Consider the following 26,692-nt stretch of genomic DNA (forward strand, 5'->3'; position numbering starts at 1 on the left):
TAAATAAGTCAAAAATAGAGAAACTAAAGAGTAAATTAAAGTTTTCAGTGAATTTCATCAATCAACATTCGCCCCCAAAACCCTTCGACAAAGACAATCTAAAGAAAAAACAAAAGAAGCGCCATTTGCAATGTTAGTTGCCTACTCTTTCCCCTTATTCCGCTAAAAAAAAAACAACGAAAAAACTCCAAAAAGGCATAAAAAACGTCACTTAAATTAATTAACTGAATTTAAATTACCAAAGCGATTTTAGAATGGCGATAAGGTTGCCGTGTCACATGAAAAACCAATTTTCGTCGAGTCATTAAAGCTACGCTCTACTTGTGCCACCTGTTAGTCGGACGTACAAGCAGATCTAGACAAAAACCTCATCAAAATGTTCGAAAATTTATTCACGAGAGCGCCTAAATATACAGGGTGATTCACATAACTTTACAAGTCTGGCAAACTCTAAAATTGACACTTCTTAATGTTTTTGAAAGAAGTTTCAGATGATTAACGTGTTATGGGTTGCATTTAAAGTTCGGCTGGGTGAAAAAGTTACGTGAATCACACTGTATATAAAACGGGCTACCAACATCTAAAATTGCAAAGACGCACTTTTATCGATCACTCTGTATTTACGATCGCAGCCAGCGTGTGACTAAGTGGCCACCCAAAATTGTGTTCAAATTTAGTTCTTTTGGGAAAACCGATCATTTTTGGTTCAATATAAAAGTATTTTTGAACTTTTAATTGCATCTCTATTTCCGATTTGAGCCTGAAACCTTCCTGCCCCCTCGCCACCGTGCAAAAACACATAAAACCAAACGTGCAATTCCTAGCTACTGCTTTTACACATACACCCACACACCCTTCTCAACACGACATCGATTACTCCAGAGCTTATTTTCCCGGCGGTCTTTGCAGAACCCTCACCTAAATATTTTAAGCTACCCTTAAATGATTATTATTGATTTCTGTCCTCAAATAGGTCAAAACCGTATGATGATAGATACAAAGGAAGTTAGGTCACGTCCCACTGATTAAGGAGAAATCAAAAATCTTTCATGATAACCGTGGTGAAATATGATAGTTTCGTTTCTTTATTGACTGAAGTTAAAGTAAATAGTTTAAGACGTCTTCCGCGTAACAAAATGATGAAAGATGGTCTCGGATGACGGGATTAAGAAGGCGAAACTGACGTCGTCGCCTCGGTTTTTTTTATACAAGGAGATTGTTTATTCAGGGTAGATGCACGTGTGGCAACGGATGAGTATTCCCAGGAACTTGTTTCATTAAATTTTGAAAAACAATGACTCGCCGGTTTAATATATTCGCGAAGATTTCATCTCATTATTTTTTCATTTCGCCTGTTTGTATCTCGGCTTTTTAATTTTAGTAGCAATAGCTGCACCGTGATATAATTAATGACTGCTTTTAGCATGAGCTATGTAATCTTCAGAACGAAAAAATTACGCGAAGACGAATATGAAGAGGTACGAATTGAAGAGCTTCGTTTTGATAGAATTAGAAGAGATTGTTTATTCTTGTGAAATGCAAAACCGTGTCAAATTCTTGCATATTAGCACAACCGGCCCAAACAATAACCGAATCAATATTTCACGTCCTAAGACCCTCTTCATCAAACGCTCTCGCAGTCGTCTGTAAATTGAAGAGCGCATGCGTTTCAGCCCGTTAGGACGCTGAATTTCAGTTGGACCTCAGCCTAGGTCGAGATAGGCAAGCCGCTGAAACGCCTATTCTGTCGCGGGTTGCCTAACACAAACAGTGTGTGAGGTTGCAGTGATTTCAATGATTTGGATTAAGATTTGACGGTTAGTTTGATGTTGTGACGCGATGCGGGCATTGGAAATGGAACCGGGACACTCCGGAGTTGAACGCAGTTCCATTTGCTTTGTCCGTGACTGTACTTTTTTAATAATCGATGTAATCAATTCGGATTAACGCCGGATCCCAATCTAATCCCATCCCGAAGAGAAACATTCTCATTTTCTTTCCGGTTTTCCCGTGCGGAAAGGCGTAAAAAATGGAAAAGATGACGTCGGACTTGAGGTTTCCTATTTATTATTCTTTTGGTGTTTGGATACGAGGTCTTCAACGCCGAGTACAAACTAAATACAAATGTTATTTCATCGAGTTGAGAGCTTCGAATTGACACAAGCCAGTTACCGCTAATGAAATACTTTGTACGTCCGCAGAAGGTTACACTTCGAAATTACTCAATTTTACTTACCTCCGAAGGATCAAATACTTTATTTCAGGTTGTCACTCAATTTGGAGGAAATTGGAAATAGATCCAAATGGAAAGGTCACCATTTGATTTATAACCACTTTTCTCTCCGAGTCCAAGGAATGCGAAGTACAAATTGCAGTCAAGGCATTTTAATATTACAAAAGCTCGCTTAGACGCCATTTTTTCTCCATTAAGAAAAAATTTTCACCTCCTGATTACACTGTTGATTCGTGCGCTCGTTTGCATCCGAATGCATTTGATGGCACACACGAACATCATTAGAATAAATGGCCAAAGTTTCAACGAACAATCTGCGAACCCGCTTGCTCACATTAGTTTAATTTAATTTAAAGCCGCTAAAACAATTTATTTGCCTCTTCTGAAAACTATCGTTTTTATTTTCCAACAGTTGCATTATGGATGGACAGAATGGCACATTTGTCATTCTTCACTTTTACACCTTCAAATCGATAAAGTTTGAATTTAAGAGTTCTGTAAGTTTTATTAACGGCTACAATGACTTGTATGAAGTGAGAAAATATTGTCCAAAAGTGCTTTACGGACGGTGTCCGCCACTTTATGGACTCTAATGTTGTTTACGATGGAATTTATTTGATGGTTGCAATTATTGCTACAAACTGGCTAAACACTGAATTCTGAGGCCGAAAATAGTTTTTTTCAAAATTCTAAAATATCAAAAAACTTCAATACTCAATAGTAATTTGGATGAAAAGGCCGAAAAAATGTTTTTTGGAAGACTGAAGACAAGGCGGAGCCGAGTCGTAGCAACACGAAGATATTTTTAGATGCATAAATCCACACTATTTTTTTAGGTCAACAAAATTTAAAAAACAAAAAAAATAAGTTTGATTTGGTGACTTTTATTCTTCAAGGTTGCTTCTCTAGTAATTGTGTTGAAATTAAAAAATTCTAACTTTTTTTGAAGGACTTCAGTAGACTACCGTTGATGACAACAAAAAATATTTAATTTCTTTTTTAGAGGCCTTAAAACTGTCAAAATTACACGTCCAAATGGAAAATATTATTGGCTCGTCTTAAAAATGAAAATTTTTAAAATCCGTTCCTGTCACTCAAAAAATTTGAAATTCGGAACAGAATAAACAAGTCAAAAATAGTAATTTCTCTAAATTTTATTGTCTAAGCATTAAAACTGTCAAAATTACACGTCTGAATAGAAAATGTTGGAAATTTTTGACTCGTCTTAAAAATGAAAATTTTTAAAATCCGTCCCTGTCACTCAAAAAATTTGAAAAACGAAAGACGCCAAACGTCATTTTTTGGCCTAATTTATCTGTCTGCAAAAACGTTAAAAAAGGACGGCGGCTTAAAAAAGTTTTAGATAACACGAGTGCTGGAAAGGACGAGTGCTTTTATAGTATATTATCTAACAAGTTTAATAAATGTCTTTTTAGTCACGAGTTTATTTAGACACGAGAGTAGCGAGTGTTTAGGGAAGTCTATAAACGTGTTACATATTATACTTTTTCTACAAACTCAAAACCTAAAGCGCCACTTTACTCACGAGTGTCGCAATGTTACTTTTTAGCTTCACTAAAACGACAACTTAAAACGGCATTGTAAATACGAGTTAAAGAAAGTTTATTTATTCTTATTATCTAAAAGTATCTAAAATACAGTTTTTGCGGACTAATTCTTGCTGTTTACGGACGAGGCGTAGTTACAAACAAAATTTTTTAGTTAAAGCTACCGAAAACAGAAACCTTATTTGGGATTGAGTCCGAGAAAGACTTATTTTGGGGACTCAAACGAGTCCGTAAAACAGATATTTTTGGCAGCGTTTAGTAAAAACGAGTTTTTTGGTGGTATTTTTTCTAATTTACATTTCGTTTTCAACCGTTTTTTATGTTGCTATGATAACAAAACTATTAACGTACCTAATATTGAAACGCTCTTATTAACGCACTCAAAACAATCTTTTTGAATTTCCTTTTACGAATTGCTGAAAATAGTACCTAAGGAAAAGCAATTTTCACCCAAGATCTTAATTTTCTAAAATTTTCTCTAGAGCTTTTCGTTGTTAGTATAATCAGCCGGTTTTTCCTACGATGGTATCGATAACTTGTTGAAAAGCAGCAATTTCACCCCAAAAGGTAATCTTTTGTTTTGGAACAACCCTTGATGCGTGTCGATTGCCAGAACCTTGCGTGACTTGCATTGGCGAGATCGATAATACTGAGGTGTTCCAATCACTTATTTTCGAAAATATTTCTTCCGGTGTTGACAATAAAGCATCGAACTTTAAAGGCGACGGAGTTGGAAAAGTGCAGCATCTGGATGGAGGATCAACTTTGTACAGGGTGGTCCACGATGATATATTAAAAATATACTGTTCTATTTGAAATAAAAAAGTTCTTTTTCTTCATAGGAACCGAAAATTAACTGTCCTCAAATCGCACCCTGTATATAATTTTACCAATAAAAGTGGCGGTTTTGAACTACACTTTTTTGCTCACATGTAAATAATTTAAAAAAAGGAAAATATTTTTGAAATGGTACAATTTGGATGTAAAATCCAGAATATACAGGGTCCGGCAACACTTGTGTCCACCCCCAAAATCGTCTTTGATTTTAAAGTTACAATTTTGAAAATTTGCACACGCTTAAAGTTGACAAAGCTCTTTTATCACGGTTTGGTTGGCGTCGCGACGTCTAAGAAATATAATTTTTAGCGATTTTCGAGTTTTTGCGGAAATATTCGCGAACTCAATTTTTTTTCAACATAACTGTGATACAAATATCTGAGTTTTTATTTTAAATCTAAAGCAAATTGTGTTTAAAATTTGCGAAAAAAACTGTTTTATCAAGTTAGTTTTCAAAATTCTGACAGCGCAGCGGCAAACTACGTTTACACCAAAATTTCACAAGTCTCTTCATTCACTCTTATAGAGGTTAATTTTGATTAACACGGGCATGTTGCACTTTATGAACACCAGAAATCGTTAATTAACATCGACAAAGCGACAATTTCACCAAGTAAGACTTTTGTTACAATCTAAAGCGAGCCAAAGGATAGATGTCATTTGTGACACAAGATGTTGACAGGTGGGTGTAAACGTAGTTCCCAATTTTGACGTAATGAAATTGAAAACTAACTTGATAAAACAGCATTTTTTTCTCAAATGTTGAAGACAATTTGCATTGAATCTAAAATGACAACTGAGATATTTTTAACACATGTATATTGAAAAAAAATTAAATTAGGGGTTGATATCACAAACCCTCACAATTAACTAAAAATTACATTTTTAAGGCGTCGCGACGCCAAAACTATCAGTGATAAAAACAAATTTTTGCGTCAGCTTCTAGAGCTTTGTCAACTTTGAGCGTTTGCAAATTTTCAAAATTTAATCTTTAAAATTAAAGACAATTTTGGGGGTGGACACAAGTGTTGCCGGTCCCTGTATACATATATGGGGTGTTTCAAATTCTAAATTCACGTTTTTATCATTTTTGTATTTTGAGAAAAATGCCGAATAAATTTTTTGTGAATCACCCTGTACAACCAAATTACATTAGAACCTCGGTAATCTGATTTAATTGCGATCAAGTTTTGTTCGCATTAAAGAGGTGCTACTGTAAAGAGAAAAATTCGTCGAAAATATCTCTTAGAATCATCCGAATATTATCAGTTAACGAACAAAAAATCGATTGGCGATAGATATACAGTTCATTGGGGACTTTTTTAATCAACAGAAGCGAATAAAGCTTCATTAGACCGATTGTTCTCGTAAAGACCGGCAGTAATAAAATTAAGTGTGTCGACAAATATAGTTTCGATGTATTCTATAAGTTAGTTCTGTCGAAATCCTAATTACACGTTACCTTTTTGCTGCAAACAAGGCTATTAAAAGGGCCTCCATCCCTACTCGCCTTAGTAATTAGAGTTGAGGTCAGGTCAAAATACAAAAGTTTAAATTAGATCTGGGAACTTTCAACGCGACATATCTTTGATAAAAATTTAACTTTGATTAGGTTTAAATGAATGCCCAATTAACGGGTTGTGCTTAGTTTTTTCCGCCTTCGTGGTAGCTAGAAGATTCAGGTTCCTTAATTTACATTTCCCTGCTGTTTTCAAAGAATCCGTTTCGATCAAAATGCAAAAGACTACCTCTCACTATGCAAATAATTCTTCCGGAACTAGGAAAACCGTCGCAAATATTAAAATGTTTGTGTCTATTTCAATGGATCGATTTGTCCATACATACATTACTTGCCCCTTTAATGGAATTCGGCGGCTTTTCAGGAGCTTCCCGGAAAAATAAGAGAACGAGAAGGAAGGCCGAAGTCTTGTGTGACGCTTATTGATTTATCTTTTCCTAATCCTTTGTATCCTTTCGAAATATTAGATTGCGTTGTCGTTGTAGTGGCTCGATGCGGTTCTTTGTGCTCCTCGTTTCGCTTCTTTCTATCTTTTTGTCGAATTTCTAATGAACAGACTTTTTGAGGGTCCATAAATTGAAAGGTCAAACATAGAATTGTAGCTTCCTTTCGCGTATTTACCTGCAAATTGCAGCGCTTTTCTGAAAATTTATTTTTATCGAAAGTTAGCACAAACACGACGAGTACTTGGAGCGTAGGTAATGTTTACATTGAATCAACATGTTCTGTTATAAATACAGATTGCCCGATTCTAATTCGACCCTCTTACTATGTAAACATTGGAACTGAAAATACCGCCGGTCTAGAATCGATCGCTTGAAAAATTCCAGATTTCTTATACAGTGTATTGAAATTAATTTAGACACTCTGTAAAACAACGAATATTAAGTCTTCTAACGGGCGGAGCGTGATCGTTCACGCCATCCTCATTTCGTAAGCTTTTATCGAAGCCATAAATCAAGATGTAGACTTTCAGGTTTCCTGGTAAAACCCTTTCGCTTTTTCCTACGTTGAACTTTAATTTTGAAAAAGAAGGAATGAAAAGAAAACTCTCACGGAATTGCTCCGGGTTGCATCGATTCTGGGCGTAATCTAGCGTCTCATGAGGAGTCTAGGCATTTCGGGAAAGGCCGCAGTTTTCTAATTAAGACTTTCGTTCTTATTCTTATACTTTCTGTTCTCGTCTTTGATTTTGAGCATCATTTGAGTTAATTACATTCAAGAATTCAAAAAATGAAAAAGAGAAAGAAAAAAATTATAAAACTATCGAAAAAATGCGGGAAGATTCGGAAATCTTACTATTTTTAATCAATAAAATCTGAATAATCTCGAAGAGAAATTTTTACCATCACAGGATTTAAGTATTTTTTTAGTTTTCAGGATTTTTTGAAATGTTTGATTTTTTTAAATAAAAAAAAAATTAAGGGCTGCAGCTCTGATAATTTTGACATCACCGCATCAAATTTTGGAAGGTTGGTAATCTGGAATTGGTTATTAACTGTGTAAAATTGCAAAATTGTTTGTTAAACAGGATACATTTTAGAATTTTTCATTCTATAGCTGAACCGAAATTTTCTAAGAAAATATATTAGAGCTTGTAACTCTGGTAAATTTTACGCCACAGCAATCAAATTTGTAGAGGTTAATAATTTTGATTTATTCACTAACTGAGCCAAATTTCAAAATTATAGAGCAAAAGTGACTCAATTTAGAATTTTTTTTTTTGAGTAAATCGAAAATGGAAAACAATTTTTATTAACTCTGCTAATTTTAATACCACAGAAATCAAATTTGGTGAAGTTGGTAGTCTGGAGTTACTTATTGACTGGCTTTAATTGCAAATTTATAGGTCAAGCAAGATAAATTTTTGATTTTTTTTATTCTGAAAAGGCACTCAAAATTAAAAAAAAGAAAAATAACAAATTAGACTTAATAACTTAGCAGGTTGGTAACTTGGAGTTGCTTATTAAACAAGACAAATTTTGAAATTTTTTGTTGAACCGAAAATTTCCCAACTCTGAAACTTTGGTAATTTTAACGCCAGAACAATAAAATTTTAAGAGGTTGGTAACATGAAGTTGGTTATTGAATGCGCCAAATTTCAAAATTGAAGATTAAAGAGGTCAAATTTTGGAATTTTTTATTCTGAAGATAAACCCAAAATTTCCAAAAAGAAATAAAGACTTTGAAACTCTGCCAGAGCAGTCAAATTTGGTGAGGTTATCAACTCAGACCTATTGACTTATTGCGCCGAATTTGAAAATTATAGAGCATAAGCAATTTAATTTAGAAATTTTTACATTTGAGTGAAATAAAATTACAAAAAAATTTAATAAGAGTTTTAACTCTGTGAATTTTGGTGCCAACGAAACTAAATTTGGTAGGTTTACTAATATTGACCTGCTTATTAATTAAGCGTACTAAATTTGAAAATTATACATAGGCCAAAAAAAACAATATTTAAAAAAATTATATCCATAACTTTTGGAAACAATTTAGGGGTTGTAACTGGTAATTTTAAAGTCGCAGCAGTAAAATTTTGGAAGGTTGGTAATCAAGTGTTGCTTATTAACTGTGTCAAATTGGAAAAGTCAAACAAGATACATTTTGAATTTTTTTATTCTGAAGATGAACCAAAATTTTCCAAGAAAAATTGGTATAGCTTGGAATTCTCGTAATTTTCACGCCATAATAATCAAATTTGAGGAGCATAGTTATTTAGGTTGATCTAATAAATTGAACTAAATTTCAAAACTATCGGACCGAAGCGATTTTATGTAGAAATTTATGTAGAAACCAAAAACTGGAAACAATTTTTATTAAGGGTCGTAACTCAGGTAATTTCGATGCTAAAGCAACTAAATTTGACATCTTTACTATTATTACTCTGCTTATTAATTATGCTAAACTGCAAAATTATACATAGACCAGAAGAGGCAATATAAAAAAAAATATTTGAAGATGAATAGAAAAATTTTTAAACAAAATTTTAGGGGTTGTGACTCGGGCAATTTTAACATCACAGCAGTTAAATTTCAAAATTATAAGTCAAACAAGATACATTTTGGATTTGTATCCTCTGAAAATGAACCGAAATTGACCAAAAAAAATTATTTAGTTTGTAACTTTGGAAATTTTCATTTCGCAGGAATCAAATTTTAGGAGGGGACTGATTTAGATTTAGTTACTAATTGAGCCAAATTTAAAAATTATAGAGCAGAAATGATTCAATTTAGAAATTTTTTGAATGAACCGAAGGCTGTTATTAGCCAAAATTCCTAATTTTTGATTTTTTAAAATCCCTCTAATTTCTCAAAGTTTTTTTGAGGTTTTCCAAGACTCTTAAACGGGTTTATTGCTTGAATTGAATTTTTATAAAAAAAATATGTTTGAAGCTTCTCTAGATGTCTAGATTATTGAGTATTCTCTAACTTTCTTTATTATTCTCTGGGGTTCTATGAGTTTTTAATAGCTCCTTTAATCCATAAATTTGCTGGAATTCTTCTTAGAAAATTAAGGTTTTTTAGTAACACAGAACACAATTCTTGGATACAAATTTTTAAAGCATTTTTTGGTCGAAATATACCCTTATATTCCTAAATTATAATGTATCAAGCTTCAATATAAGGTAAGAGATCCATTAAACTTAATTTACTTCAGCCCAGCATTTGCGAACGGTCACTACTGTCAAGAAACTAGCATTAATCATTTCTAATTAAAACTCTCTATTTTGAGCCGGCTAAAATTCTTTTAATTTCTCTAATACTTTTATTCCAAATAACCCCCTAGGATCTAACTAACTGTATCTAAACTTTAACGCAAAGTTAATATAAAGTCACCTCCAAGGAAGAGCCTTATCTTCTAATTAACATTCACCGTGTCGCTTATATTTATACGAATCTAATTAAATTCCCGACAGTACGTAGTTTATGCGTCACAGTAACATCATTGATTGAAGACAGTTTACGCACATTTACCACCATTATAATTACATACATGCAATTCAGACAAACAGAAATGCGCGTATGACGTCAATTTTCTTCGATTTTCCACCAATTTACCATTGTGTCAATAGTAGAGTGTTCTCAGGCGTACAGAGTGAGTGCCATACAATCGAAGTGACCATAAATCATTGAAAATTAATTCGCATTTATTGCGCCGTGTCTTTAATTATTGTTTTTGTTTCGCATTCTTCTCAACTTGTCGTTTTTTCGTTGGGAAAATTAAAACTGTTGCGATTGGCATCCGGGAGAAATTACAGAATTAAAACTTCATAGAATACTACACACTAATCGATAAACCGCTTAATTATTAACAAACATTTCTCCGCTTGATGCGAAGGATATTACGGATTGCGAACGTCTAAGCATGCGTCTCTATAGATTTGCTTACTAAATACCGGCATCGATTGGCTATTATTCTCACTAGATTAGTGTCATTCTCCGGTGATAAATCGCTGCTTATTTTCCCTTCAACTCAGTACAGTTTATTCACAATATTTTCTATACAATCTTCTCTTCGATTTTAATTTAACGACTCCGCCACGTCAGTCGTGCATGCATTTTTCATTGCACTTTTTGAATGAATGCTGAAGACTAGTCGTCTATTGACTAGTCAATACAAATTTGAGTCAATTTCTTGCTAATTACAATAGTTGTGTGATGTTTCTCATGATTTAAACATCTTGTAGCTGCTGGAAAACTACAGAGTGATCAATTTTATTATTTATCTAGTCGAACTTGACGTTATAATGTTAAATAATTGACAGATATTTGAGAACGAGACACCATTTTATTATATGGGAGTATTTTTTGTTTATTTATTTTCTTTAAATACCAAAAATACGATTTTTCAAATATCTCAGAAGTAAGCAAAATTCGGATTTCAAAAGTTGGTTTGCAGATGGTGGAATTGGCAAAATTAATAAAGATTGAATATTAGATGAGGCTTTTGTTTGAGAAAAAAGAAACAAAGAAATAGTCACAGAATTAAGGTTTTTTTTTAAATTCTGCAAATATAATTCTGCAATTTTGGCTTCTAAGCAAGTCTAATGTGGTCTAAATAGCTGAAATTTCGTTAAATGGGCCCCTTCTCTTGTATACATATATTCCGTCTCTCTAAACACTAAAAAGACAGTTTTTAAAAATATCCACAGAACTACGAAAAATACGATTTTTCAAAGTTACGAAAATTTGGTGAAGGCGCCCTCGTTGTTTTTTCAAAATGATGTTTCTTCTATTTTCTTTACGAAATGTGCAGTCATTTCTTCTCAATTTAGAAATGACAAATTTTTAAATTTATTTTAACAGAATTGAGGAAAATACGAATTTTTGAAATTAGTGCAAAAATGGTGGAGGCTCCCAAATTGATATTTTCAAATTATTTTTCTATTTCTTTATAACGCGCGAATTTTAAGAGATGTGCCTATTTTATTGTGGATTTCATCGGTTTAAACACAGACATAAGAAATTTTTTAAACATTCACAGAATTACGAATTCTAATATTTTTAAATAGCAGTCTCTCAAATTGTTATTTCTAATTTTTTTTTCTTCTTTATAAAGCATGGATTCTAAGAAAAATAGCCATTTTCGTGTAAATTTTGTTTGTTCAAATGCATAAAGCAGAATTCATAGAGTTACAAAAATAATAATTTATTTAGAAGTATTAAGAACGGACACTTTACCGATCGAAGACAATTGTTTGGAGGAGGAGCGCAGCGACGACTCCAATTATTGTCTGAGATCGGTATAGTCCTTAACGTTTGTGATGCTTATAATATTTTTTGCACGATAGACAAATTTCGATTATTTTTATAAAACTAAAAATGTTACAAATAATTGACAATAATTGTGCTTCAAAAATTCCTGAAAAGTCAAAATTTCGGTCTGAGAATGGATATAAATCCTTCATTTTTAATGACTATTTTTAAATTTTTACTTACCGTTCTAGAACGGTAAGTAAATTTTGTACTTACCGTTTTGTTTATCTTGGTAACCAGTAAACTCAACTTACTGTTCCAACAGCAGGCGCGGTAACTAAGCAAAATTGTTCTATCGTGCAAAAAATGTATTACTATTTTCGATTTTAATTTAACAACTTTACCACGTTACTCGTGCATGCATTTTTTATAGCACTTTTTAAATGATTTAAGAAGAGTTGCACTAGTCAATAAATTTTGGAAAAAAATCTACTGGAAAACTGGAAAGGTCATCTCAGATTCGGATTCAGAGATATTCTTAAAAAAAAATTAGTTTTTCTTTCTTCTTCTTTTCTTACTGGCAAACTTATGGAATTGCGAAAGTGTGTTTTAGAATGCCAATTGAATGACCTTTCGGACGACCCATAAACTCATTGCTAGAGTTAGTCATTCTATTGATATTTTTGAAAAACTGAGCTGAAGTCCCAAAAAAAATTTTTTTTTTGTAATTTTTATTTGCACTTTTTCATATAACTCTATAATTATTATACCGATTTGTCATTATTATGCATTCTTGAAAAGACTGAAATTTTGCCTTTCTGACGCTCTGACAAATGCATTGCTATTTCTTCTCGTTTAGAAGTTACAGGGCAAAAACCATTCAGAGGTTTTTCAAAAAATTATATTTTTTTTTAATTTTTTAGCAATTTTATAAAAAAGTACCTACAAAATCGCAACTTCTAAACAAATATTAAGTTTAAAAATGATTTTTCCGACCACCACTATAAAATATGTCACATTTCATACAGTTTTCTCGTAGTGAAAATTTAAAATTAAAATTAAAGATGAACGAAGCGCATACCCGTGTGCAATGAAAAATTTGAGATCTCTGATTGGCCGACAACTGTGTGTTTTTATATTGCACACAGGTTGACGCAGATCGGGCATTATCGGTATCTAACTTTCAAAAAATAAAATATTAACTCTGCGATTTTTGTGGTCGTCGGAAAAATATCGTGTACAACACGTGTTGAAAATTCGATTTCACACTCGTTTGCTTAAGCCACTCGCCTACGGCTCGTGGCTCAATTCTGCAAAACCCGTGTGAAATCTTCCATTTTCAACACTTGTTATACAATATACTATTAATGCTAACACATGCCAGAAAACTTTTTAATGCTGAAGAGTTCTCAGTTTGCTTATGAACCAAAAATAATATTAAAGGGTGGAAATTGAAATTTTCTGAGAAACACAATGGAAAACTATAAATACTCGCCGATCTGTTGGGAAAGTTAGTACAAAATGAGGAGGTAGATGTCACTGAAATTATTTTTTTATGTACATCTTTACTAGAGCTTTTTTTCGGGAAATCTGGTTGACGTAAATTTTACCTGAGGCGAAAAAATGATCAAAACTGATACGAAAATGCCTTCAAAATTATTTAAATTATAAACAGTTTGATCAACACTTTTTTAACAGTTGCTGCATATTTTGATCTATGATCTTCCATTCTGACCTATGAAATCATATTTAGAAACGCAAAATTTTTAAAAATAAACAAAACGTGATGTTCTTTGTCCTGTAACTTTTAAATTAAAAGAGACAATAATGTGTTTAACACCGCAATAGAATGCAGAGATCTCAACCTTTATTATGAAGTAATATAATAAAAAAACAAACTACCTACTCAAGAGTTCTATGCAAAAAAAGTATGCAAAAACTACCTCCTCCGGCGACTTCTGTATAGTTCTCTCAAAGCTTAATTAATTAATTACCTTTTCAACGATGTATTTTAAAGTTTCAAGATTCTGCAAGTTGTTAACCAAAACTTATTCCACAAATATCTAACCTGATGGAGCAAAACGACTTCGTATTCAGAATCAGAAGGCAATTGTACCTTCCACTTTCCTCCAGTTCAAATTTCGTCGAAAATTTGTTAACTAGTGTAATTAATCGAAGAAATTAGTTTACCTCTGAGAGAACATTACTTTCATTCCTGCAAGTACTTGTAGGAGTCACCTTTCAGAGGAAGGAAATTACGCCGAGACGCTCAATCGATCTCAGACCTGTTTACGCATTTTTGCAATCGCTGAAGGAGAAATAGGAGTGTCTTCATTTGGATGAGAATATTCTCCTTTTGTTTTTTCGAGGGAGGAAATCGATGCGGCTACGTTTGAGACGTCATCTTTTCCATTGAAAACGAGCCACTCTGTATATTGTATCTTTTGGAGTTTCGTGCTACGTCATTCGTATAATTTCAGCTCGTTGCCTTATTAAACAAACAATAAGTAATTTATAAAAGGAGTTGTAATAGGCAGTACATAGTGTAAATAGAAAGTTAACATCATTGTGTTAATACCATCAGTGTTGTGATGAAAACTGATAAACGTAGTGTTTCGTTATAACGTCGTGTGTGCTCAGAAGGCTGGCTGTACAACGATGGGGTGCGAGCTGGGAAAATTGGCGTCCAGTGGTGGATCGGGGAATAACCGGAAACCGGATGAGATTGCTCCACCTGCGACTGTTGATCCTAGATTGCCTCTCACTGCCAAGCAGAAATACAACATGTTGGCGTCGTGGAAGGGGATCAGCAGGGCTATGGAGTCTACAGGGGTTTGCATGTTTCTAAAGTGAGTAGGATTGCATGTTCGATGTTTAGAATCTACCATCGCCGACTCCATCTTATACCAAGCCTGTTCAATAGCTTCCGAGATCTGTTCCCGCGAAGTAGGCCATGAGTACGTGAGGCGTGCGTACACTAGCGCCACTCTCGACAATTTCTTGAAACACAGTTCTGGCATTTTTTGATTTTTAATTATATATTTCTGATTACTAGCCGTTTCCGCGAAGAGAATGATCTGTTTTCTTTATGGAAGTTCGGAGAAATCGCTTTCCTTGCATTCCAGATGCCGTAATTTTTGATGAATTTAACCGACATACCTAACCTATCATCACTTCAACTTTCAAAGTGACGGAAATGTCACCAAAATGAAAGAATTATCACCAGAATTTGATACGTTTTTTCGTCGTTGGGGTCGCTGGCGTATGTACGGCGATGACCTTGAGGGAACTTTTTGCAAAGGGGAGAAATCAAAATTGAACAGGCTTGGTATAAGATGAAGTCGGCGATGAATCTACTTAGTCTTACTATAAATAAAGCGCGCTCTTTAGTTACATCTAAGAAAAGACCAGTTTTATGTACTCTTTATTGAGTTAACACCGTTCTCGTCGTGAGAAGAACTGCTTAGCAATCTGCAACACATCTTTAAAATGTTCTCAAGAAAAAACTTTAGTTTTATATGCAATATTTTTTTTGTAAATTCCTTCTCTTTAAGAACCAAAATCATGAATTTTTAAATTTGTTTTGAATTTGAAATTGCTGCCAACATGCTGGAGGCTGCTAATCTGATAGTTCCAAATTATTTTTCTATTTCTTTATATTTTAAGAGATTTGCCTATTTTCTTGTGGATTTCAGTGGTTTTGAACACATATTATATGGAATTTTTCAAATATTTACAGAATTACGAATTTTTTGATTTTTAAATACTACAAAAAGGGGACTTTTGAATAAAGTGTTAAAGTGCACTAAAACACAAATTATACGTCTATTTACTAGTGAATTTTTTCTTTTTAAACACCAAAAAGGCGATTTTTTAAAATATCCTCAGAACCAAACAAAATACGGATTTTTTTACTTGCTCTCGAATTAGCAATTCAGTTTTTCAAATTGTTATTTCTAAATTATTTTTCTTTTTTATAAAGCATGGATTTTAAGAAAAGCGGACATTTTCTTGTCCGTTTCATTTGTTTAAATATACAGGGTGATTTTTTTAAAACGGCAGGCGTTGTAGAATTTTTATTTATGAATCGATTTCAAAAATTTAAAAAGCAAATTAAATGGTTTTTAATTTACTATAAACTGATGATTTTAAAAATTTTCTAAATGTCTTAGTATCTTTTGTGCGATACTCAACTTTCTTATTTTAAATTGGAACCCATATTTTTTTTTTCATAATTTGGAAGATATTAATTTTCTTGATTCAGAAATGTGCAATATGTTCTACTTCTACCAAAAATATTTAAAAAAAATATATCAAAATTGAAAAAAAATAAGCAATAAAAGTTAATAAAATCTATTGCATGGTGTCAAATAAAAGAATGCCGTTATTGTAATGTCAAAAAGCAGCAAATAATAGAAAGGATCGGCATTTTTTTTTTGAAATTATTAATAACAAAAGACAATAATAATTAGAAATCAGAAAAAACAACTACCTAATTTAATTAAAATGCTGTTGAAACGCCATCCCGTTTTTTTCATTGCACAATTGACACCATGCACCTAGATTTTATTAACTTTCATTGCCTAAATTTTTTCATTTTGATTTTTTTTTTAATATTTTTTGTAAAAGTAGAACATATTACACATTTCTGAATCAAGAAAATTAATATCTTCTAAATTATGAAAAAAAAAATATGGGTGTCAATTTAAAATAAGAAAGTTGAGTATCGCCCAAAAGATACTAAAACATTTAGAAAAATTTTAAAATCACCAGTTTATAGTAAATTAAAAACCATTTAATTTGTTTTTTAAATTTTTGAAATCGGTTCATAAATAAAAATTCTACAACGCCTGCCGTTTTAAAAAAATCACCCTGTAGAAACAAAGAATTTCCGAATTATTTACAGAAGTACGAATATGTTAGATTGGAAAGTGTTTGTCTAATCTGGGCTCTATTTCCCTTAAATCCGGCTTATTTCTTTTAGTTTTTTTCTCTAAACATTAAAAACGATAAATAACAATAAACAAAGAAAATAATTATCAATGAAAGTAAAAACAAAATGACTTGAACTTGAATCTTCAATTGTATTGAAGTAAATTCTTCAATGAACAAAAAAAATTTAAATTTCTTTACAAGTTAAAACACTTCAATTTTATTAAGTGCGTCTGTTTTTAAGTGTATTTTTTCTTTATAAACTAATATCCACAAAATCAAGCAAAATACGGATTTTTATATTTGCTTCAGAAGTAGTAAAGTCTCTGAATTTGTTATTTCTAAATTATTTTTCTTCTTTTTTATAAAGGATAGATTTTAAGAAAAGCGGCCATTTCCTTCATTTGTGTCGATTTCATTTGTTTAAATGTAGAAACCAAGAATTTCTAAAATATGTACGGAATTCCAAATATGTAAGTATTAAGATTTTTTTTATCCCGCAAGAATGGAGGATGTCTAATCTGGGCTTCATTTGCCTTAAATCCGGCTCTTTTTTGTATTTTTTTTCTCTAAGCATTAAAAACGATAGATATAATACCAAATAAAGTAAAAAAAAATGTTATGACTTGAACTTAAATATTCAATTTTTTGTAAATTCTTCAATAAACAAAAAAAAATAATTCTTTTACAAGTTTTTACAACAAGCGCTTTTCAAATTTTGTTGTCGGTAATGACGTCATTAGGCAAAGGAGCTCTGGTAAAATGTAAGAATTTGAGTACTTACTTTACCATTATGTCTCTAAAACCTCGAAAATTGAAAATTTGCATACCAGCTTTCCATAAAAAAATATAACATCGTAGTTGGCGTTGAAAACCAGTGAAGATGTGCAGCCTCTTAATGATTTTTAATTGTACGTACTGATGCAAGAAACTTCAACTGTCAAAATTTGACAGTGGTAACAGTTGTCATCAGATTCTTTACATGCTTTTAAAACAGCCTCAGCCATAAATAAATTGTTATTTCTGAATTATTATTTTTCTAATTCTTTAAAAAGCGCGAATTCTGAGAGATGTGCCCATTTTTTTGTAGATTTTGTGGGGTTAAACACAGACAGAAAGAATTTTTCAAATATTCACAGAATTACGAATTCTAAAAGACTTTTAAATAGCGAAGTATCTCAAATTTTTATTTTTAAATTATTTTGCAATTTTTTATAAAGCACGAATTTTAAGAAATGTGCTCATTTTTTGTGGTTTTCATTGGTTTAAGCGCAGGCATAAGAAACTTACGAATTATAAGATTTTTTGAAATTCAACTCCAAACATGCGATTTTTCAAAATATTTGCAGAATTAAGCAAAGTACGAATTTTTATATTTGCTCCAGAATTAGCAAAGTCTCTCAAACTGTTTTTTCTATGAGCGTCTGTCTAATCTGGGCTCCATTTCCCTTAAATCTTAAATCAGTTATCTTCAAATTTTTTGCATCTTTTTAAAGCAGTTTCAACCATAAATAAAATGCGCTCTTTAGTTACATCTAAGAAAAGTCCAGTTTTATGCACTCTTTATTGAGTTAACACCAATAAGCTCGACTACTCCTTCGCGTCCTCGTCGTCGAAGAAGTACTTGCCGAGCTGCTTAGCAATCTGCAACACATCTCTAATCTCCTCCGCATTCCGTGGCAGTAAATCATTCAACTTCAAAATGTTCTCAAGAAAAGGACAATCCTCCTCTTGAGCGCACTCTTCTTTCCCCATTTCCTTCAAATCATCTAAAACTTCGCGAAACATTTTAAGTAATCCGTCTAGCACTGTATCGAGTTTCGGGAAAATCAAATCGTAATTACTTTTCTTTTTAAATACACCTCGGATCATGCAGCCGGCGTTTCCCTCGCAGGATTTCAGCAAATCTTGATTTGCAAACATTACAGGACCAAAAACTGGTTTTAGAAGACGAGGCAAAGTTGTGTGGAAGTCGCGGGAACGCTTGTTGAAGGCTTTCATTAAAAGAGTTACTTCTTTGGGGAGATCGATATTTTGATTATTGGGGAGAGACTGGGGTAACATGTTAAACGAAGGGGAGGAAAAATTGCTCAAATCTTGGAAGGGATTAACTAATGGGAGATTAAGGCCTGGATAAGGGGGACATTCGTAGAAATCCACACATTTTTTTGTGGCGTTGTCGTAGAATTTTGTTAAGGGGCAGTCGCAATTGACATACGAAGAGAAAGTTAGACCTTCTTCGGGACATGGAATGCACACTATAAATTCAATAATAATAAATAATAAATAGAAGTGAAAATAGCAACACTTACAAGAGTTGGTCCTTTTGGAAACAAACAGAATTATTAACAGTGTGGAGAATTTCCTAAGCATGGTGTCAAAAATGAGAATTTCTTGTTCACGCCTGGTGTTGATAAATCGGTTTAACACCTATCGGTGTGGTATGCAAATAATCTTTACGTGCTCTAACAGTGTTTGAATGCGTGACTGAATAAAACAAAGCTAATTTTACTGATTATAATAATTGTGTGACGTTTCTATTTAAGAAGAACATATTTCTTCGGAGTTAGCTGACAAATCAAATTATATTTAAGCATCTTATAGCTGGAAAAGTACAGAGTGATCAATGGAATTATTTATATAGTTGAAATTGACGTTTTAATGTCAAATAATTGACACATCATTTCTATAATGCGACAATTTTTTTGAATATTTTTCCTCTTTAAATTCCGAAATTACGATTTTTTAAAATATCTGTACAGAACTAAGCAAAATGGGGATTTTTAAAATTGGAATCGCCAAAATCGATATTGACAATTTTTTTTCCAATTTTTATAAAAACTGAATACCAAAAGATACAGAATCAAGTAAAAACTGAATACCAAAAGATACAGAATCAAGGAAATATCTACAGAATTAAGGATTTTTTCAATTCTGCAAAAATGGAGTATGTTAGCTTCTAGACAAATCTAATGTGGACTAAAAAGCTGAAATTTTACTAGATGGGGCCCATTTTCTGGTGTATTCCGTCTCTCTAAACACTAAGAAGACAGTTTTTCAAAATATCTACAGAACTAGGAAAATACGATTTTTCAAAGTTGCCACAAATTTGGTGGCGTCGCCCACGTTGTTATTTCAAAATTGTTTTTTCTATTTTCTTTACTAAATGTTCGGTCATTTCCTGTCATTTTGGAAATAACCAAAAACTTTTTAAACATCCACAGAATTAAAAAAAACTGAGAATTTTAACAATCCTGTCAAATTGTGAAGGTGTTAACTTCTAAATAAAACGCCCAATGGGCACTAAAACTTCAACTTTTTTATATGCAATAATTTTCTTGTGAATTTTTTATCTCCAAGAACCGAAATGACAAATTTTTAAATTTATTTTAACAGAATTGAAGAAAATACGAATTTTTGAAATTAGTGCAGAAATGGTGGAGGCGCCTAAATTGTAATTTCTAAATTATTTTTTTTTAGCACGAATTTTCAGAGAAGCGCCTATTTTCTTGTGTATTCTGTCTCTCTAAACACTGAAAAGGCAGTTTTTCAAAATATCTACAGAACTAGGCAAAATACGATTTTTCAAAGTGGCCACAAGTTTGGTGGAGGTGCCCACGTTGTTATTTCAAAATTATGTTTTTTCTATTTATGAAATGTGCGATTGTTACTTGTCAATTTAGAAATAACCAGGAACTATTCAAATATCCATAGAATTAAGAAAACTGAGAATTTTTTAAATCCTGTCAAATAGTGAATGGGTTGAGTTCAAAGTAAATTGCCCAATGGGCGCTAAAACTTTAACTTTATTATATGCAATAATTTCTTTGTCGATTTCTTCTCTCTAAGAACCGAAATGACAAAGTTTCAAATTTATTTTAACAGAATTGAGGAACATACGAATTTTTGAAATTGTTGCAGAAATGATGGATGCTCCCAAATTGTTAATTTCAAATTATTTTTTTATTTTTTATAAAGCACGAATTTTAAGAGAAGCGAAGTTGTGTGGTTGGTGGAGGCGTCCACATTGTTATTTCAAAATTATTTTTCTATTTTTTTATAATGCACGAAATTCAAGAATCGTGTTAATTTTTTTGTGGATTTTATTGGTTAAAACACAGGCATAAGAAATTTTCCAAATATTTACAGAATTACGAATTCTACTATTTTTATAAATACTGCAAAAATGGGACTGCATGTGTCTTACCTTCTAAATAAAGTCTCTAATGTGCACTAAAACACTTCAATTTTATTAAGTGTGGCCATTTTCTGATGAATTTTTTTTTAAACTCCAAAAAGGCAATTTTTCAAAATATCCACAGAATTAAGCAAAATACGGATTTTTATATTTGCTCGAGAAGTAACAAAGCCTCTCAAATTGTTATTTCTAAATTATTTTTCTCCTTTTTTATAAAGCATAAAGCTGCGAGTTTATCTGTTTAAATGTAAAAACAAAGAATTTCCCAAATATTTACAGAATTACAAATATGTACATAAGTATTAAGAATTTTTTTTATTCCGCAATAATGGAGAGTGTGTGTCTAATCTGGGCTTCATTTTCCTTAAATCCGGCCCTTTTCTTATATTTTTTTTTCTAAACATTAAAAACGATAAATAATAACAAACAAAGTAAAAACAAATTGTTATGACTTGAACTTGAATGTTCAGTTTTATAGAAGCAAATTCTTCAACTTCAATGAACAAAAAAAATGTGTAATTCCTTTACAAGTTTTTAGTACAGGCGTTTCACATTTTGTTATCGTTATGACGTAAGTAGGTTACGGACCTCTACTAAAATGTAAGAATTTAAGAACCTACTTTACCATTATGACTCAAAAAACTCGAAAATTTATGATATACAAACCAGCTTTTCATAAAAGAATATAACATTGTAGTTGGCGTTGAAAACCACCGAAAATGTGCCTTCTTTTAACGAACATGAATTCTACTAACGCAAGAAGCGTCAACTGTCAAAATTTGACAGTGTTGACAGTTGTCAACACATTCTTTGCATGTTTTTAAAACAACTGAAATTGATTTTTCTAACTTTCTACTGACTTAAATTTGCGCATAAGCTCTAATTAAAATATCTACTTATAACCTCAATGTTTGACACTGTAAATTGCACAGCACACTGGATGTTGTCATACTTTTTATTTTATAAACATCGAAATTACAAGTAGGAAATTTATATTTTCTATCTTCTATTTATGAAGATACATTCTAATTTCAGCTCACGATTATTTCCCAAAGAATAATTCTGAAATTGCATTAACTACTGGTAGATACAACAAATTAATACCGGGAATAAAGAATAAAAATTCTTGTAGATAACTTAACAATATTTTAAAAATTAACCTTCCTAAAGAAGTTACAATTCCATATAATTGCGCCTCTTGGAGTTGTTCTTTTGAGACTGCAAAAAAATGATAAAAAACCATTGAAATTGTTAAAAAACGTTTACCTTTCACTGTCTTCGAAGAGTGATCTTTGTTTTTCCCTAAAACAGTAACAAAAATAAGCATTTAACAAAAAATCTGCAATAAACTTTATCTGCGTTGCGCAAATTCTTTGATAAAATCTATCGGAAACTTCACAAAGCTATTGTAAACGCAAACCAGAGAAAGTTTAATAAGCTCACAAAGATGCTATTTTGTTACCTTCAATACAATGTATTAGAAGTATAACGCTCAAGATAACCAGAATGGAAAACTTTCGGGAAGATGAAATCATTTCGCCGCTGTTTACGCAAATCCGAAAGCCTTCTGCTAAAAATTAGTTACACTTAAACTTTAAGAAAATAACCGTAACGTTTATACAGCAAGCAGAACAAATTGAAACGATCAAGAAAAACTCACGTTCGTTATAAAATAATTATAATAAACCAAAAGTGAAAATTTATAAAACTCAATGAGCTCGAAAAGCATGCATATCCGGGTGTGGCGTTTGCTTATCTTCGCAGTGATTGCAGTCAATTTAATACACTCTTCGCACGGTATTACCTACTTTATTTTTACCAAACTTCTCTTACGGAATTTTAGGACAAGATACACCACCGGATGATACTGATGCTGAAGAACAACCTGTAGATGACGATGAGGCTAAACCACCGGAGCAGGAAGAGCCTCAACCGGACGAAGCTCCTGAACCTGCAGAGAAAGAAGAGAGTAAAGAAGAACCCGCCGGGGAAGTTCCTTCAGTAATTGCTCCTCCGTCAGAACCACCACTGCCGTTTCCAATATTTGCGGAAATTGTAGAGATTTTGTTGCCCGGAGTTCCAATTCCGGGGGCTCTGGCGCCGTTGGTTCTTAGGTTCATTTTGCAAGGGCTTTTCATGCCGAAACTTAATATAGATATTTTGACACTTTTGGTGTCTAATCAATTTTGTGAAAAGTTGTCGTCTCCGCCCCAATGAGGGTGAGCTCTAGAAGTAACAAGAACATTTTGAAGTACACGTGTTTTTATTTTAAATCAAACAGTTCTCTGAGTTGCGATATATTGTGTGATTCATTAAATTTCCATTCGCAGTTGGCTTTGAGAAAAAAATTCATGTCGTAACTAACAACATTACAGTAGTTTCGACTTAATATTTGCGAGATTTGCTAGTTATCGAACAAGAAGTCAACGCACGTCCAAAATACACGGCCTACCCAGAATGGAAATTTAATGAATCACACGATAGATATTTACATAACAAGTACGGAAAGTGACCAATTTCGCACGAGTGTAAAAGTAGATGCACGAGGCGCCAGCCAGATATTACACGAGTGCAAGAAAGACACTTTCCGACGAATTATGTACACGATTTTTCCTACGACTTTTCATCATCAGGAAGAAACCATAAGTTTCGACAATAGTTCAATTCTTATCTATTCTAAATGTCATTTTTCTACAACCTCATAAAAAAGTGACGTATGCCACATATTTAGATGGTTCGTGTTTTGGTACATCCATTTTCGAGAGTAAAAGTCACTAGTGTGATATGAATATATCCGCACAGACCTGTCAAAACTGATTTGTCAAAAACGACCTAACCAATTCATTTTTATGATTATGCATGTTGTTTTACAGTGAATCGTCTAGATACTTGAGACAAAAATTCAAGAATTACATTTGTATTTCAAAATAACTGTCAAATTTGACAGGTCTCTGCGGATATATTCATATCACACTAGTGACTTTTACTTTCGGAAATGGATGTACGAAAACATCAACTTTCGGAGTCATTTAACCGTGTGGAAAATGTCACTTTCATATGGGGTCGTAGGAAAAATGTTTTTTCTATTTCGCGTTCATAATGAAGATATTTCGATACGCGTTTGAGCGTATTTCGGTATCGTAATGGACCAATCCGGTGCCAATATTTCCAGGAGCATTTATTTTTCTTAGGTTTGCAGCAGACAAACCGTCAACCTGCCGTCAACGTTGACAATTTAGATTTTGGTTTTGATAAACCATGATAAATCGATCAATACACCATTATTTCTTGTTGTACTTGGCTTAATAATTCATCGGAGAAAAATTCTTTGGATGCAAGAGAACCATCATGATCATGATCAAAATCTTCGCTCTGTTGGCTAACTTGCGCTCCAGTAACCTCAAAACGTCACACCTGTCAAACTGACTGAAATTGGATTTGGCTACTTCGATTTTTTTTCCCGAACATTTTGCAAATGCCAACTACCGTAAAATTCCCTAGATTTCGAAATCAAGTTCATAATAAACTATTATTTTTTGCGATAGTCGACAGACTGTAATCTATCAAAAAGCAAGTAATAAACCTACTAATTGCTAGTTTGTATTTTTAGCCTCATTTATGCATTCGTGGCGCGTTTTTCATCACGTTGTGGTAGGTAACTAAACTAAAAATATTCCACAAGGTCATTGTCAAGTTTACATTTTTCTTTTGAAAATAAACAGAAAAGTTTCCACACTGATCAAAGCATATTTAGCCCTTGCAGAAATGTCGCACCGGTTAGTTGCATGATGGCAGGAGCGTTTAATTGAACATGTCTGACATCACTGAATCCAACTCTCATTATAACAAGCAATTAGCCGTGCTTTGCCCTATACAGTGTTGGATCGGAGGTAATTTGAAGTTCCAACCTTTTGTTCGTTGTGGCCTTGGAATTGCCGTGTGCTTGTCAAAGTTTGATTAATTCGGTAAATTAGAGAATATACAGAGTCGGTATTTTATTTTATGTCTTATAATTTAACACTCTCTGACACAAGTGTTGCTCTGAGAGGGATTTCGCACGTAGCCGTCTCTACAATAACATTTTGTCTCAGTCGCTACGAGGCAGAGTCCTCCAGGTTTTGAATTACAGTTGAAACAAGTTTCATTAATTCCAACATCTCGGAGTTCTTCGTTTGGCGGGCAGGATGAGACTGAAATTTGTCTTTACACAGGACGAATATTTGTGCTTTCTTACCCATTAGCATGATGAAGTGACACCATAAAAAGAACCGCAGCTTGAAGGCCATTTTATGAAAGTGTTCGTTTATTTGTGTTTATTGTTGTACAGCTCGCACAATTATTGTTATTGCGAAGGTGAGCAGCTTAATTACACTTGTGCAGTTTTGCTAAAAAAAGTTATTTTTATGCGATTTTTCAAGTGAATTTAGGTAGACAAAAAATGTTGATCGAACAGGAATTTCGAATCCATCCTTTAAATTAATACGATATCCCGAGAAATTGAGCAAAATAAACGGTTTTCCTCACATATTCCAGGTAAGTCTGGAAAGGAATTGAATTATCTTTCGAATTGAAAAAAACGAAACGTTATAAGCGGATGCGAATATTTACGGCTGGTCCCAAAGGAAACCCAGCCACGTTGACTAAAACTGACGGAGGAACTGAACTCGTTTTCTTCATAGAGTTTGTTAAGAATCTTATTTGAGTTGTTTAATTAGCTCCATTATATGACTAGTCAAGTTGTAAATATTTTGCGTTTTTTTAAACCGAAAACTGTTGTAGATAAAACATTGTACATCACATGCCTATGAAAAAATTTATTTTAGGTTCTAAAATGTTTTCATTCACTACACACAACAAACATGTGTGACGTAATATCGTCTCCAAATTTTATTGCTTTTGCATTAAAATTGCATGAATTACCAAATTTGATAAAAAAATCGAAAAATTTGGTTTACTTTCAAAGTAAAGTTTCTAAAAATTTGTTTTTTTGTTCCAAAATGTTCTAATTCAGTACACACAATAAACATGCCTAACTTAATATCGTCAAATTTCATTGTTTTTGCATTAAAAATACACGAATTACGAAATTTGATATAAAATTTTCGAAATACATATTTGGTTCGGCATCAAAATAAAATTTCTAAAAATTCTGTTTTTTGTTCCAAAATATTCTAATTCAGTACACACAACAAACATGCCCAACTTAATATCGTCTCCAAATTTCAGTATTTTTACATTAAAATTGCTTTGCATTACGAAATTTGATACAAATTTTTCAAAATTTTTTGTTTTCCTTAAAAATAAAATTTCTAAAAATTCTATCTCTTGTTCAAAAATTTTCTAATTTAGTCCAGATAATAAACGTGTCTAAGGTAATACTGTCCAAAAATTTCATTGCTTTTGCGTTAAAATTACCTGAATTACGAAATTTCAGAGACAATTTTCGAAATATGTATTTGGTTCGGCCTCAAACTAAAAATTCTAATATTTTAATTTTTTGTTCCAAAATATTCTAAATTAGTACACACAAAAACATGCCTAATGTAATACTTTCTTTCATAGAAATTTTGCGAAATATTGGTTCGCCTTCAAAATCAAATTTCTAAAAATTCTATTTTTTTGTTTTAAAGTGTTCTAATTTAGTGCACACAATAAACAAGCCCAAAGTGATATCGTCTGAAAATTTTATTATTTTTACATTAAAAT

The 26,692-nt window shown here is 32.5% G+C and overlaps 3 protein-coding genes across 4 annotated transcripts in view; 1 reads left to right on the forward strand and 2 right to left on the reverse strand.

Moving 5' to 3' along the window:
- The first annotated feature begins 1,699 nt into the window (after positions 1-1,699).
- Positions 1,700-26,692, forward strand: part of LOC148166365 (neuroglobin-like) — a 61,792-nt gene continuing 36,799 nt past the window's right edge. Inside the window, exons 1-2 of one of the 2 annotated variants that reach the window (XM_088049053.1) lie at positions 1,700-1,817; positions 14,337-14,705. In XM_088049053.1, the coding sequence (XP_087905179.1) occupies positions 14,515-14,705 (191 nt within the window). In that variant the 5' untranslated portion in view covers positions 1,700-1,817; positions 14,337-14,514. Of the gene's footprint in view, positions 1,818-12,607; positions 14,706-26,692 lie in introns of those variants that run through there. The other variant, XM_088049054.1, reaches the window with a different exon arrangement.
- On the reverse strand, positions 18,379-19,161 carry LOC148166366 (uncharacterized). Its single transcript, XM_088049218.1, has 2 exons — positions 19,101-19,161; positions 18,379-19,046 (listed from the first exon to the last, which is right to left on the reverse strand). Exons 1-2 carry the CDS (start codon positions 19,159-19,161, stop codon positions 18,379-18,381), a joined length of 729 nt encoding a protein of 242 aa, XP_087905344.1.
- On the reverse strand, positions 24,979-25,539 carry LOC148166367 (chymotrypsin inhibitor Ani s 6-like). Its single transcript, XM_088049061.1, has 2 exons — positions 25,221-25,539; positions 24,979-25,176 (listed from the first exon to the last, which is right to left on the reverse strand). Exons 1-2 carry the CDS (start codon positions 25,270-25,272, stop codon positions 25,001-25,003), a joined length of 228 nt encoding a protein of 75 aa, XP_087905187.1. The 5' UTR covers positions 25,273-25,539; the 3' UTR covers positions 24,979-25,000.

This window comes from Gnatocerus cornutus, unplaced genomic scaffold, assembly GCF_029298725.1.
Source record: "Gnatocerus cornutus isolate USDA-ARS CGAHR unplaced genomic scaffold, icGnaCorn1.1 ctg00000023.1, whole genome shotgun sequence".
Lineage (NCBI taxonomy): Eukaryota > Metazoa > Arthropoda > Insecta > Coleoptera > Tenebrionidae > Gnatocerus > Gnatocerus cornutus.